Genomic DNA, 14,426 nt, shown 5'->3' on the forward strand with positions numbered 1-14,426 from the left:
TTTACATAACATAACTGGTTATGGAACCTGTATTAGAAAACGATTCACAAAAAGTCACGCAGTACTTCGGCTACATCAAACTACACCACAGTTATCTCGTGGGCTCTAGCCCTTCTTGTCCTAAGGCCGACTGCTTTTCTTGTGAATACGTCTGGCTAAACTAAAATGTAGACCAACTTACTTCAATTGTATTGCCTTTTACCCCAGGTAAGCTGTGCATTGAATGATTGAATGCGTCTCATTTGTGTTTTTAAGTGTGCGTTAGGGCGTTTGTTCATTTATTCTACAACTATTGGGTGGGGGTGTTAGTGGGGGGCTTTCTCTGCTAGGAGGCGTGGCCACTTGACAAGAGGCGGGGCTGTGAAGTCAGACAGGTGTACGGAATCGAACAGGCACAGAAACGCTTCGTCTATCAATACTACACGAAAAGTCCTAGTTATCTTTGTACACTAATGTAGAAGCCTACACGCTGTTCACCATGCTATAGTTCTTTAATTTGGCGTTTCCTATTTTGTGCATAGCTATAGCGGAACATACACATAGTCTACCTGGGACTTTGTCACTACAACGGAGGTGTTGAAGAAGTTCCAGCACCTGGGAGTTTGGATCGAAGGCTACCTTCCTACCTCGAGGTGGATGGGATGCACACCGTCCGATGAGGATTCCTGCTGGATTTGAAAACTTAAATGATTTGTTTTAAAAAAATAAATAAAAATGCCTCCACTGACGCTGTGTTAACGTGACCCAACTTTCTATCATCGTTAAGTCTCGCCGTATTTCGATTCACGTCTGAAGATGAGGATTCCTACGTCGGGCCAAGGGAGCGCACTGCTCACTCTGCTGTCGGCTATTGGTAAGATCCTTATTTCAAAACACAGGTATTTGAACCAAACATCTTCTACCTTCGCATCATTACACGATTTAAAACTCAGCTAATTATCCTATTTGTGTTTCATTGTATTATCACTATTATTAAACAATGCTTAAAGGTGAGCTTGGTGAGAAAATATAGGTTATAGACCCCTTCGAACATTGAAAATAATCGGTATCGTTTGTTTAACTAGCAGTAACCACTACTATGGATTGTTGCGCTACATGGTTCTCACAGTCAGACAGACAGGAAGGTGTTGCAGGAACACGCACCATGTATGAATGCAGTCCAGTGGCATTCCTCCTTTCTCACATTTTTCATTTTGGGGGGCTTATTTATTTATTTTTTACAAAAAGTACTTACCCCCTGGTGTTTTTTTTGTAAACATTTTTTTATTCAACGTTATCGACGCTTGGTTGTTTACTATGAGTAGCCTGAACGTAAAGACACAGTTATGTAAAATGTACTGTTTCTATCGGCAGAGAGGCAGGAGAGAGTTACGCAAACTGTCACACACAAACGGGAAAAGCAAGTGGAGTAGCTTTGTGACATTCATTTGCCAACGCTTTTCTGTTTGCCTAGTGTAGGCCTACTGTTGTTCGTTTAACTCAGTTCCTCGGCCTCTTCTTCTTCTTATGGCCCACCACAGCGACGTGTTGAACAAAGAAGATGCAGTTCGTTGTCAATTAGGCCTACTGTGTTTAGAAATCCCCAGTGGCACCTCCTGCATTGAATCGAGCTGGATACGTGATGGCCTTGTCTATCTGTCTGATACGAGTCAGTGACGCATTGTATAGATCTGTTGCAGTCTTCTGAAAAGTTATAATCATTAATCAGGCTGTGAATCAGTAACTTGTTCTTCCCAAGAATTCCAAGGGCATGTGTTTGTTCTTTGATGTTTGCAGTGGTGAAGTTTTCACACCCCCGACCTTGCGTTCGTTTTATCTTGCAATTATTTTGCTCTCACACTTTCTCCAAATTAGCTTAACTTCATCCATCATTATAGCTTGAAATGGTGCTCCTATGCTAACATAATATAGGAATGCCCCAGGCTTTCCTTATGTCATATATTAGCAAATGTGTACAGCCTTATCTATTGCAGTATAGGCTATATAAAGCAGCCTAGCCTTCTGTTAAAGAGTATTATTATAATAGTGCAAATACTTTTATTGGTGCAAACATTTTGACTGATGACACAAATATAAGCCGAGATATCTTAAGATATTCAAACTAGTAAGCTTCACGTAGTTACAGGGACAACATGTTATATCAGAATAGGCCAATTGGCTTCGAAGAGGTCAATGGTGAAGATGAATACCGTCCACTAGCTGAGGTACGTTGTGGAATAGAACAAACTGCATCCACACGTTAACGGATGAATAAGCTCCCCTCTCAGAGTACCCCCATGGCCGTGGTGTGTGCGTATACTGAAGCGTCGGTCTCCCCCTTCCCTAGGGGTGCTGGTGGTCTCGGAGTCGGGCTTTGTGGAGCCCCCCGAGCCGGTCTTCGCTCTGCTCTCGCTGGCGGAGGACAAGACCCGGTTGCCGTGTCGCTACGTGGTGGAGGCGGGCGAGAAGGTGGTGCAGGTCACGTGGTACAAGGAGCTGACGGACGGCTCCAGGGAGCCGACGGACGGCTCCAGGGAGCAGATCATCACCGCCCACTTCTCCGAGGGACACACGGGTAGGGCAATCGGATCGGGCGCAACTGACGACTGTTTTTCATTGTCGATTAATCTGTAGATCGTTTATTTTTACTTGATTTATCGCTTGGTCGGGAAAAAACAACAACGGGTGTTTCCCAAAATCCAAGATGACATCAGCAAGTGTAGGCTACTTCGGTTCATAACCCAAAGACATTCAGTTTACTAGTCAGGCTCTCATTAGTCATGAGGGCCAAGGAAAACAGCAACCATTCACTTTCACGAAGCTAGAATTAGAGAATCAGAAATGAAACTCGTACTGTAGGCTGCCTTTTCGTTGAAGGTGTAATATTACCTATTTCAAATGGATTTCCAAGGCTTCTGAAAGCATACGGCTTTGAGAACCTGGAAGCATATCCCTGTCTTATATACTAGATGTATCATATCACTTTTCAGAGGCATTTTTGTTGAAGAAGGCAGCTTTGGACAACACAAAGTGCTTCCTCTTAGCGCTAAGCCAGCTTGATTGGTCACACCGAGCTTTCGGGTTGTGTTTTGGTTCTCGGCCCTCTGAATGGTACGCAGCAATTCATCGCTTCGCAGCATATTTCAGATGTAAGGAGACAATGAACAATGGACTCTTTGCACCACAGTGTAACCTAAATCCATTGCTGAACTTTCCCAAAGTTCATGCTGTCTTTGCAGAAGGTTATTTATTTAAATTGAAGTATGTTGCTTCAAGCGTAAAATTGGCACTATGCCAACTGTTCTCTACCATCACTATAATTCATAACAAAAAAACCAAAATGCATCAAATAAAAACGAGGGTCAATAAGCAATAACACCCACACAACCATGACTCAATCAGCCCATTCAAATATTTTTTGATTATTTGAGGACCCACGTGGGATCCAGTGGTCCTACTTTGTTAAAGGCACCCAGTGCAACTTTATGTAAACATTCAATGAAAAATAAACTTTCAATTTCTAGTCTTTTTTACACGTAGTAAGTTTCAATAACTCCATACCATTACATATCGACATTCAAGGAGCAAAGATGAGACGTCGTTGTGTGGTGAGAACTGATAGAAAATCGTAAACAACAACAATCGCCGGTGGGGAGAAGCCATTTTTCCATTGACTGGAAGCCTGCTTTATTTATTGTAGGTTACAAAAAATAAAGAAAATGGCGGCATTGTTGTTGTTATCGATTTTGTATCAGTTCTCACCACACAACGACGTCTCATCTTTGCTGCTTAAATGTCGGTATGCAATGGTATGGAGTTATTGAAACTTACTACGTGTAAAAAAGACTAGAAATTGAATATTTATTTTTAAGCCTCGAAAGTTGCACTGGGTGCCTTTTAAAGCAGAACTTCTGGGGAGCGACGGCACGGAGCCTGGGTCCGACGGCACTAACTGTAACAACAGCTGGGCGGCGGAGCTCCGCCTCGTTTCCGGTTCCATTCTAGATATTTACCGTCAATCTAATTTCTGATGAGGTTGTATTGGAGAACAAAGAGTAATTAATTAATTCACTGTGTGTGTGTGTGTGTGTGTGTGTGTGTGTGTGTGTGTGTGTGTGTGTGTGTGTGTGTGTGTGTGTGTGTGTGTGTGTGTGTGTGTGTGTGTGTGTGTGTGTGTGTGTGTGTGTCACTCAGGCCGACCCCATAGTTGCTGTACCACATTTTTACGAGATGACTTCCTTTTGGCTGGGAAGCACTCGGCTCCGTCACACGTACACGAGTTCTGCAGCAGCTGTTTGCCACGTCGACAAAAAATAAATAAATAATGAACTCCTTTTTTTTTTTTTTTTCATTATTTCTCCTCAAACGTCCAGAGTTCGGCCGCTACTCCGGCAGGGTGAGGTTCGAGCACGGCGTCCCCACGGAGGACTCGGCGCTCCTCATCCCCCACACGGAAGAGTCAGACGAGGGGAGCTACACCTGCAGGGTCACCACCTTCCCGTCGGGGAACTTTGAGCGGAGCGTCGCCCTCACGGTCTGGGGTGAGCGCCCGGTCTCGACACGGCGACTCTGTTCTCCGGCAGAACGCCTCTAAATGGCGGCGTGATGCCATAGACGTGAGCTGTAGAAATATCCATCACCTCTCTCGCTCTCAATCCCTCCCTCTCTCTCTCACTCTCCATCCCTCCCCCTCTCTCTCACTCTCCATCCCTCCCTCTCTCTCTCACTCTCCATCCCTCCCCCTCTCTCTCTCTCCCTCTCTATCCCTCTCTCTCTCGCGCTTTCGCTCTCTATCCCTCCCTCTCTCTCTCGCTCTCTATCCCTCTCTCTCTATCCCTTGCTCTCTATCCCTCTCTCTCTCCCTCTGTCTCTCTCTCTCTCTCTCTCTCTCTCTCTCTATCCCTCCCTCTCTCTCTCTCTCTCTATCCCTCCCTCTCTCTCTCTCGCTCCGTCTACTGACGCCAACAAAGAGAGGGTGGATACGCTTCTGTTGCCAACTTCTTTGCCACCGTGTGACGGTTCCACTCTGATGGCGGCCTACAGAGTCACCGACATGACCCATGACCCATGACCCAGACCATAGGCTGTGGGGCTGCCCTCCCCAGACCCTGGTGGTGCAGAGCTGAAGTTTTGGCCCCAGGAGTCTGATGACCCTCCCCTTCGTCTGGGGTTTCTGTTATGACACCGTCAGGATGTCAAGCAGCTCTGTTCCTGCCCCACTGAATCCCTCTCCGTGGGCCACCCTTCACATGCTGTAACGCTAATCGCCCTTTAACCCCCCCCCCCCCGCCTGGTCCCACGGACTGAAAACGCTCGTTAAAAGCTAAAGTTCTAGCGGCTGTTTCTTTGCTTTGGTTTGTTAACCCTTCATATTTTCCCCATCAGTCATCATCGGCGTTGACAGCCAAGTCTACCTGTTCAAACAGGCCCCCCCCCCCCCCCCCCCCCCGTTACGACTCAACAGTCTCCAGACACACCTCCACCCAGACTAACCTTAACCCACCAACCCACCCCCCCCCCCCCCCCCCCATCCTGCTGTTAAGACTGAAGGAACACAGAGTCTCCAGAGACTCCACCCAGACTAACCCTGAGCCTCTCTCTCTCTGCCTCCCCCCCCCCCCCCCCCCCAGTCCTGCCCATCTCGTCCCTGGAGCCCGTGGCGCTGGTGGAGGGCGAGCCCTACGGGGTGGCGGCGTCGTGCCGTGCCGTGGGCCGCCCCGCCCCCACCCTCTCCTGGGACACGGAGCTGCCGGGGAAGCCCCTGGGCCGCGCCTCGGAGGGGGGGGGCCGTCTCCAGCCACTTCTCGCTGCACCCGCTGCGCAGCATGAACGGCCAGCGGCTGGACTGCCTGGTGGCGCACCCTGCCCTGAAGCAGCCCCGCAGGCACGCCCACCGCCTGCTGGTGCAATGTGAGTGGGGGCCGGGGGGGGGGGGGGGGGGGGGGAATGGGTCATGATGATGTCATAGACCTGTGGTTTGATTGGGGGGGGGGGGGGGGCAGCTCATGATGATGTCATAAACTTGTCCTTGATTACGGGGGGGGGGGGGGGGAGGGAGGGGAATGGGTCATGGTGATGTCATGAACCTGTGGTTGATTTGGGGGGGGGGGGGGGGGGGGGATGGGTCACGATGATGTCATAACCCTGTGGTTGATTGGGGGGGGGGGATGGGTCACGATGATGTCATAACCCTGTGGTTGATTGGGGGGGGGGGGGATTAGTCATGGCATTAGAACTCTGGGATCATAAGCACCAATCAGAGTTCATGGAAGGGGGGGGGGGGGGGATTTATTTGTTTAAACCTGATTGATGTAGCATTAGAGTACCGATGCTCCAGATGACCTTTGAGGTCAAACCACATCCTGTTGGTGGCTACTGGGCAGCATCGTCAAGATGCTGCTGTGTACATATGAAGAAACTAACGTGTGTGTGTGTGTGTGTGTGTGTGTGTGTGTGTGTGTGTGTGTGTGTGTGTGCGTGTGCGTGCGCAGACCCCCCCGACGCTGCGATCTCCAGCGGGGTGAAGGAGTGGGTTGACGGGGCGCAGAACGCCGAGTTGACCTGCAGCAGCGGAGGGAACCCCGAGCCGGGGAACGTCACCTGGACACGGTACGGCTCGGGCATCCGTCCCCAAGTGTAACGCAGAGTTATGGTTTAGGACGATTTCGGACGAAAATCTATTATAAAGAAAATGAATAAAAATGTGTAGAGCTGAACTAAAGTCTGTGGGAACCAAAAGCAGCCGCACATCAAATGTATTCCAATGTCTTAAACTGAGGCACGCAGCAGAGCAGTAGGATGTGGGTTATTTATTCTTCAAATAAATAAATAAATAATATTTATTTATAGAAAAAAAAGAACAAAATCGATAATCGGGTTTGGTTTGAAACAATCTGAGATTCTAATTTTAGGCCAAAAGGCCCAGCCCTAGTACAGTGCAGCGTCATCATCCTCATCATCTTCATCATCATCAGCAGCACCCAATGCACTTCCCACAACGAGAGGCCCCCCACTCTTTGATCCAGCCCTTCTCCCTGCTCTGATCATCACGTTCCAGAGCCATTTAAAGACTTCATACGGCCACGCCACGCAGGCCACGCCCCCAATACCACCTTTCCTTTTTTTCCACAGAGGGCTTTGTGTGGTTGTGTATTTTTACACGCCGAAGGAATGCGATGCAAAACAGGGCTAATCCCGTTCTAACGCCGCGCTAGTACACTAATACGCTGGGCTGGGACAACAAAGGGTGGCGATCAACCCCCCCCGTAACAAAAAGAAAAAAGGGACATCCTTTTTTTTTTTTTTTCTTGGCTCGATTGAATGCGGAATGAAAGCCACAGTATCATGTTGCTCAACTCCAAGTTTGGAAAAAAGCAGGGCTGGTTCACACGAGAGGGAGGGAGGGAGGGAGGGAGGAAGGAGTGGGGGGACGAGGAGACACGGGGAAGAGCGCTAGACACACGCTAAGCACTTAATCACAGTGGCCGACTCTAAATATCACACTAACGCGCTGCTAAAACACCGGTTCTGTGCTTTTAATGAGACGTATACAGCACCCGCCATTACATTCGTGACCGAATGCAAAATAAACTGGGATCCAGCTCCTCGCATTACGCCTCAAACGGTCTCATAGCCCTCATTTCTGTTGCTGTGTATTCTATAATTTTGCAGGGCACATTTCTACGCCTTCATGTTCGTTTGCTGCTAAGTTGCGATGGTTTGCCGATCCTAAAAGTGCAGGGCTTTGATATATTTTTTTAAACATGTTGTTAATCCCTGATTTGGCCTGCAGCAGCTTAAAACTTCACCGTGTCATGGGAATTGCCAACATTACATACGCACAGATGCGTCATGGCGGCCTCTTCCCTTTGACATTGTTTGGAGTAGCTAAGAAGCGGCCCGGCTTGAAAACTGGGGTCTCTTGTTTAGTGAAGGGCATTTGTAAGAAGGGGGGGGGGGGGGGGGGGGGGAGCAGCGGTAGCCGAAACCACGGCAACAAGACTCCTCTCAGTGGAGTACATTAGAAACTGGATCTTGTCGTCCACCATTGTGCAGCATGTTAGGACTTCTGATGGGCCGAGTGCAGTAAAGTAGGTCACCTATTCCCTGGACTGTGCTCGCACCCCCCCCCCATCCTGTGCATCCCCAACACCTACAATTTACTCCGTTCAGATCAATGGGCCGGTCGGTGAGCAGGCAGGACTTGTGTACAGGTGCACACACAAATTGGCGGTTGTGCTCTGTGGACAAAACCAGATCGGAGGGCTGGGGAAGTGCTCTGAGAAGGAGGCAGAGCCTTCAGACACGCGTTGTCTCTGTCCCTGTTGTTTTGCATTGCTTCCAATTCTATAATTAACCTACAACTTAGTACCTGATGAATCATTAGAGATGATAGGGCTTTCCATTGTCGCCAAACACTAATGTTTGATAAGTTTATAAGCTCTTGTTTTGTAAGCTCGGCAGAGCAATACTCATTTCTTACACCTCTGTAGGAAGGGCGGGGCTTTGCCAGACGGCGTGACGGTAATTGGTGGAAAACTAGTTTTCGGGCGACCCATCAGAATGAACGACAGCGGCACCTACGAGTGTGTGACCAAGAACACTGTGGGAGCGGCCACAACAGAAATCACTCTGGATATAGCAGGTCAGTGCATTGGTTGACTGTTAAAAATAGGTCAAATCAATTTTTTTTACTATTGTCAAATGATCCAGTATGACATGGTCCTTGAGTGCAAATGATGTGAACGAATTAAATACAATCCAGATTTAGGGTTCGGGTTTGTCTCAACCTAAAATGATGTCAAGTTTTTAATCAATGGCGATATTGGGGGTTGTGCTGCCCCCTTGTGAAAATATTACAAACCGTAAAACAATTGCAGTGTGCGTGCAGGTCTTAATCAGGGGTTACACACACACACACACACACACACACACACACACACACACACACACACACACACACACACACACACACACACACACACACACACACACACACACACACACACACACACACACACACACACACACACACACACACACACACACACACACAAAATCAAAGAAAAAACAACACACTCAAGGCAAGGCTTCTTCATACACAGCCTTTTTCATACACGAGGCAGACTCAAAGTGCTTCAGATAGAAACATCGTTATACAGTAAAATAATGGATAAGTAAAAGAAAACATAGGCAAAGTAAAAAAAAAAATGCAAAATTGTAGGGTAATAAAATAGATACGTAAGAGAAAATAAAGGCAAGGTTGAAAAAACGTTTTAGAAAGTGAACATTGTGACCTTGTTGCCCCTGCCCCCCAGGGCAATCGAGGCAGAGCGAGGAGGAGGGCAAACACAACCTGATGCTGACCATCGTGGGCGCGGCGGCCGGCGGCCTGGTTCTGGTGATGGTGCTGGTCATCCTGCTGGTCAACCACCACCACCGCCGCAAGAACAGGAAGCTGGCGCTGGAGCTGAACGAGAGGACGTGAGTCTGGGTGCCTGGGGCCTGGTCCCCGGGAGCCTCTTAGGGGCCACTCACACTAGGGCCGCGGCCCCGTGCCCGAGCTCATTTGCATACTAAAGTCTAGAACGTTTGGCTAGTGTGACCACGCCATCCGTATTCCAGCACGGAACAGCCCCTTGGCCACGGCACACTTGGGAGAGGTGTGCCGTGGCCAAAGTACAGATGCTAATGAGATGACACGCGCACACGCGCGGATACGCAACGTGAGCTGGATGACGTAGTCCTTGCGCGACCCTTCTTTCTTTATAGGTCCATGCCCTTCTTCCCCACAACAATCATTTTAAACAATGGCGGCAAGCTGTTCACGAGTGGGTTTAAGTTGGTGCGATGGTGAAGTCGAGTGTTTACTTGAAATCTGGGCCGACGACAGCATTCAGTCGCAGCTGGACACCACGCTTGGTGATGCCGTATTTATCGTATTACGACGTGATGACGTATGTATGAAGGAGCCATCGTGCCCAGGCCACGGCCTTCGGGAGCAGTGTGACCACGGGCCAGCGGGGGGAGTGGGGAGGGGGGGGGAATCGTGCTGAATCTTCCGGCAGCACGGAACAGGCAAACTTGCCTAGTGTGAGTCCGCCCTAAGCTCCCTATGGAGCTCGCATTTACCCTGGGAGAGGGGTGCGGGGGTCTGAACAACGAACATTAAAAACCTCCCGTCTGTTTGTCTCTACTCCTGGACCAAAATTACCAGGCAGCATTTTAAGTTGGTAATTGCTTTTAAAATGTGCTGTGCTTGTCTCTTTGGCGTTTCTTTTCTTTTCTTTCTTTTTTTTTTTTCTTCTTCTACCAGCGAGGAAATGAACACCCTCTCCAGAACCGCGTCGGGCCGACGGCTGAACAGTGTGAGTACCGCCCCGGGAGTGCAGACGGGTGCCGTGTGTGTGTGTGTGTGTGTGTGTGTGTGTGTGTGTGTGTGTGTGTGTGTGTGTGTGTGTGTGTGTGTGTGTGTCGATGTTTCACTGGTTCCCCTCTGAGGTGCAGGAGCCTGCCAGTAGCCGGCCCCAGAGGGACGCCTGTCTGAGACCCACCCTTATTGACGGCTCCAGGCACCACGGAGCCTGCCCCCCCCCACCCCCTACCCCCCCACCCGCCATGAAGCCGCTAGTCTTCGATAGAGGCCAATGATTAGAGCCCTGTAGCCACTCCAAACAAACTGCACACCGCAATGCCACAACACACGCCCCTTCGACAGGCATCGCTGGCTCGCGTCACTTCTTTCCAAATACATGTATTTTGTTTGAATGTTTTAATTTGTATTATTTCGTAGACCCACCTAATCTTGGGTTTTTCCCCCCGTATCCTCCAGCCCGACGACTACGCTCTGCTTAGAGTCGACAGCCGAATCAAGAGCAGCCAAGCGTCTCTGGTGAGTTCCCTTGGCCCGACGGCTTTCGTTCACTCTTTATCGTGGCGCCAGCCGTGATAACAGGTAAAGTTTGGTAAACAGTCCTGTTTATAACTCTTTTGAGGAAGAGAACTGTACGAGGTAAACATAGGGCAACCAAAACTTGTTCGACAACCCATCTTTTCGCTTATGGATCGAGGATGATACTCGAGTACCTTCTTGTGGAATGTTGAGTCACGTCACTGCGCGTCCCACATGACAGTCACTGCGCGTCCCACATGACAGTCACTGCGCGTCCCACATGACAGTCACTGCGCGTCCCACATGACAGTCACTGCGCGTCCCACATGACAGTCACTGCGCGTCCCACATGACAGTCACTGCGCGTCCCACATGACAGTCACTGCGCGTCCCACATGACAGTCACTGCGCGTCCCACATGACAGTCACTGCGCGTCCCACATGACAGTCACTGCGCGTCCCACATGACAGTCACTGCGCGTCCCACATGACAGTCACTGCGCGTCCCACATGACAGTCACTGCACTGCACCTGTCGCGCATGAGAAGCACTGCCAGTCCCACACGAAATTCAATGCGCAATGAGTCACAGTAAACTCGCTGTACTATTTGAGTCACACGAAACTCACTGCGCTATACAACTTGCGTGTGAGAATCACTGCACTATGCGACTTTGATGTGAGAATATCTGCACTTTCCAGTCAAAAGTGAGAATCACTGCGCTACACCAGCCACAAGGGAGAATCATTTCACTATACGGGTCACGCATGAGAATCACTTCACCATACGGGTCACACATGAGAATCACTTCACTATACGGGTCACGCATGAGAATCACTTCACTATACGGGTCACACATGAGTAACACCTCACTATACGGGTCACACATGAGTATCACTTCACTATACGGGTCACACATGAGTAACACCTCACTATACGGGTCACACATGAGTATCACTTCACTATACGGGTCACGCATGAGTCACTGCACCCCCAGGTTAGAATCCCGTGGTTGGGGCCACACCAGGGTTGCGGCGGGGGGCTATGTCCCGACCCCGTTAAAGCCCCTCTTTCCCCGCCAGCAGGACCGTCCGATCTACAAGGGCAGCCAGTCCACCCTGGGCGGCAGGTGGGGCCCGGGCCCCGACGTGGAGGTGGACGAGCTGGGCCGGCCCGTGCTCTGGTCCGACAGCCGGGACGGGCTCAGGAGGACGGAGGCGGACGGGGAGAAGGAGGAGCGGCGGCGCAGGGTGGAGTCGTACCTGAAGAACAGCAACATGTCGCTGGTATGTGTCTCCCCCGTACCACGATGTCGCTGGATCATATTGATCGATATCGATAACTAATTAACTATTGATCATTATAAGGACCTAAATAGTACTCCAATGTCGATACAACAATGAAAAACACTCAAATATTGTAAATATGTATGGAACCATGTTTGTGTAACAAACACAGCTGCTAGATTCGGTGGTCCAGTCTCTTATCGATATATTGAACATGTTTTATATTGATATTGATCAAAAGTCTATCACGATACGATCATTTATTGTTTTATTGCCCAGGCCTAATTCGCCCTGCAGAAGGGTCTTTAGAGCAGCAATACATTTCTTTCTGCTTCCGATCTGAGCTGGTTAAACACGAAGACGACGGGGAAGCAACGGCAAGCGGCCAATCGCGTACAGAGTCATTCGAACGAGGCCCGTTGATCCCGCCTCTTGTGCTGAAGGAAATGACAGCAGCTTCCCCAGACCAACGTGCAATTTACGATTGATCTTGTTCCGGCAATAGCCAGGCTAGGCGAAACCCCTGGCATTAGAAGAATGGGCCAGGGTTGGTACGGTAGCTGTACAATACCACTATGATGCACGTCAAGAGGTGCTTTCAGCAGCACAGATGTGGCCGGTGACGTTCTTCTTTCATTCAAAGTCCATTGTTACAGAAATAGAAAAACAAAGGGGACGATCAATGAAGGATCTGGATTAAACAAGGCTGGTGTTGTCTTTATTTTTGTTGCCAACCTTCCCCATTGAAATGGCCAAACACAACGATGTTCTCCACTTTCCCTCAAACATCGTCTGGCTAGCCCGGTGCGTTTAACCCATGAGAAGTCCAAGTGCTGTCCTCATGAATGTGGTCAGCAGAATGGTCTATGTTTCTCAAAAACTCCAGTAGGCGGAGTAGGTTAATCAATGTGTAAACGTCATGTATCAAACAAAAGCCATGGTTACGGGCAAGAACTGCTGCTGCAACATATTTATTTATCGGATGGTTGACAAGTTACAACAAATGAGCTGTTTATAAGTAGATGGTTTCATGTAAAACGTTTTTTTAGGTAGGTCTATGCTCTTCTGAGCTGAAGGAAATTGTTATTGAAAGATAAACCACTTGTTTTAGATAAAAGGTGATGTAGTGGGTTACATAGTTCAATGGCTTGATCCTGGTCCAATTCTTGAACGCACAAAGTTAAAAACTACGGGTGAGATTTAAAGATTGACTCACATTGCCCTCTAGTGGTGAGCATTGGGATTGCATGTATTCACTGTTATCCGCTGGCGATTTGGGTCATGTGAATGATGCAGCCTGTGGAGTTGAGCCTGACCACTAGTGATGTTGTTTTGGAGGAAAAAGCCCCTCACTTCTAACGGTCCTTCTGGCAGGACTCTGGCCTGCCGTCCTCCCTGGTCCCCATGAAGCCCCCGCCGGACGACGGCCTGGGCCCCAGAGAGCAGGAGCCCGGCAGCCCCGCGGGGGAGGCCGGCACGCCCATGGAGCCGGACTGGGAGCCCCACCAGGCGACGCCCGAGGGGGAGGAGGAGGGGGAGGAGGGGGAGCAGGGGGAGGAGGGCGACAGCAGCAGCAGCAGCTTCCAGATCTCCGAGGCGCTCACCAACCACTTCTACTACAGCAACGGCGTGCTCCGCCCCAAGCCACACTCCAACGCCATCCTACTGCACCCCCGGGGCCAGGTCATCTAGAGGCGCGGCTCCTCTGGTCGCCACGACGACGATGGGCCCCCTCGAGGTCTGGTGGGTCAGGGCCGGCTGGTGGCCTGAGGAACTGAACGATTCCTTTTGTTCCCAAGACTGTAAATCCAGCGGCGATTATTAGTGTATGAAAACGTGAAACCCTACCATTGCCCAAAATGGGCATTATGGACGAGCAATAGCCGAGTGTGGGCAAGCATCAGGCAGGGTCTTTGTTGGTCGCTGCTTCTTTCAGCTTTAAGTAATGAACCGTTTTGACTGTGTGATGAAACTGAACTACGAGGTCTGAAATTCAACAGCAACTGGAGCCTATAATCCCTGTGCACTCATCAATTTAATCATTTAGGTAAGTATTCACTGTGGTGTTGGCTGTGCACAAGTTAACAAAGAGACTTCAATTCGGTTCATGCAAAGAGAACGTGGACAAGTGCCAAAGCCCACAAACTACCTGTGTGTATCCTCTCTCAGACGTGGCTCTGGAAGTCTCCTTCGTAGTAATAGGAGGTTCTACCCTGTCAGCGGCTGAGAGCTTGAGTCAAATGAATTTTTAAAGCCCGTTTCCACCATTAG

At 49.6% G+C, this 14,426-nt stretch overlaps 2 protein-coding genes across 2 annotated transcripts in view; one reads left to right on the forward strand and one right to left on the reverse strand.

The window, feature by feature from the left end:
* Window positions 1-14,426, reverse strand: part of myadmb (myeloid associated differentiation marker b) — a 110,819-nt gene that overhangs the window by 62,444 nt on the left and 33,949 nt on the right. The gene's annotated exons all lie outside the window — the stretch shown is intronic.
* On the forward strand, window positions 341-14,194 carry nectin4b (nectin cell adhesion molecule 4b). Its single transcript, XM_060058005.1, is given in 12 exon segments — window positions 341-853; window positions 2,327-2,554; window positions 4,353-4,520; window positions 5,610-5,758; window positions 5,760-5,889; window positions 6,471-6,588; window positions 8,472-8,623; window positions 9,297-9,462; window positions 10,295-10,346; window positions 10,811-10,870; window positions 11,952-12,155; window positions 13,530-14,194. Coding segments are annotated over 12 exon segments (1,803 nt in total). The 5' UTR covers window positions 341-795; the 3' UTR covers window positions 13,848-14,194.

The sequence above is a fragment of the Gadus macrocephalus genome, chromosome 8, assembly GCF_031168955.1.
Source record: "Gadus macrocephalus chromosome 8, ASM3116895v1".
Taxonomy (NCBI): Eukaryota; Metazoa; Chordata; class Actinopteri; order Gadiformes; family Gadidae; genus Gadus; species Gadus macrocephalus.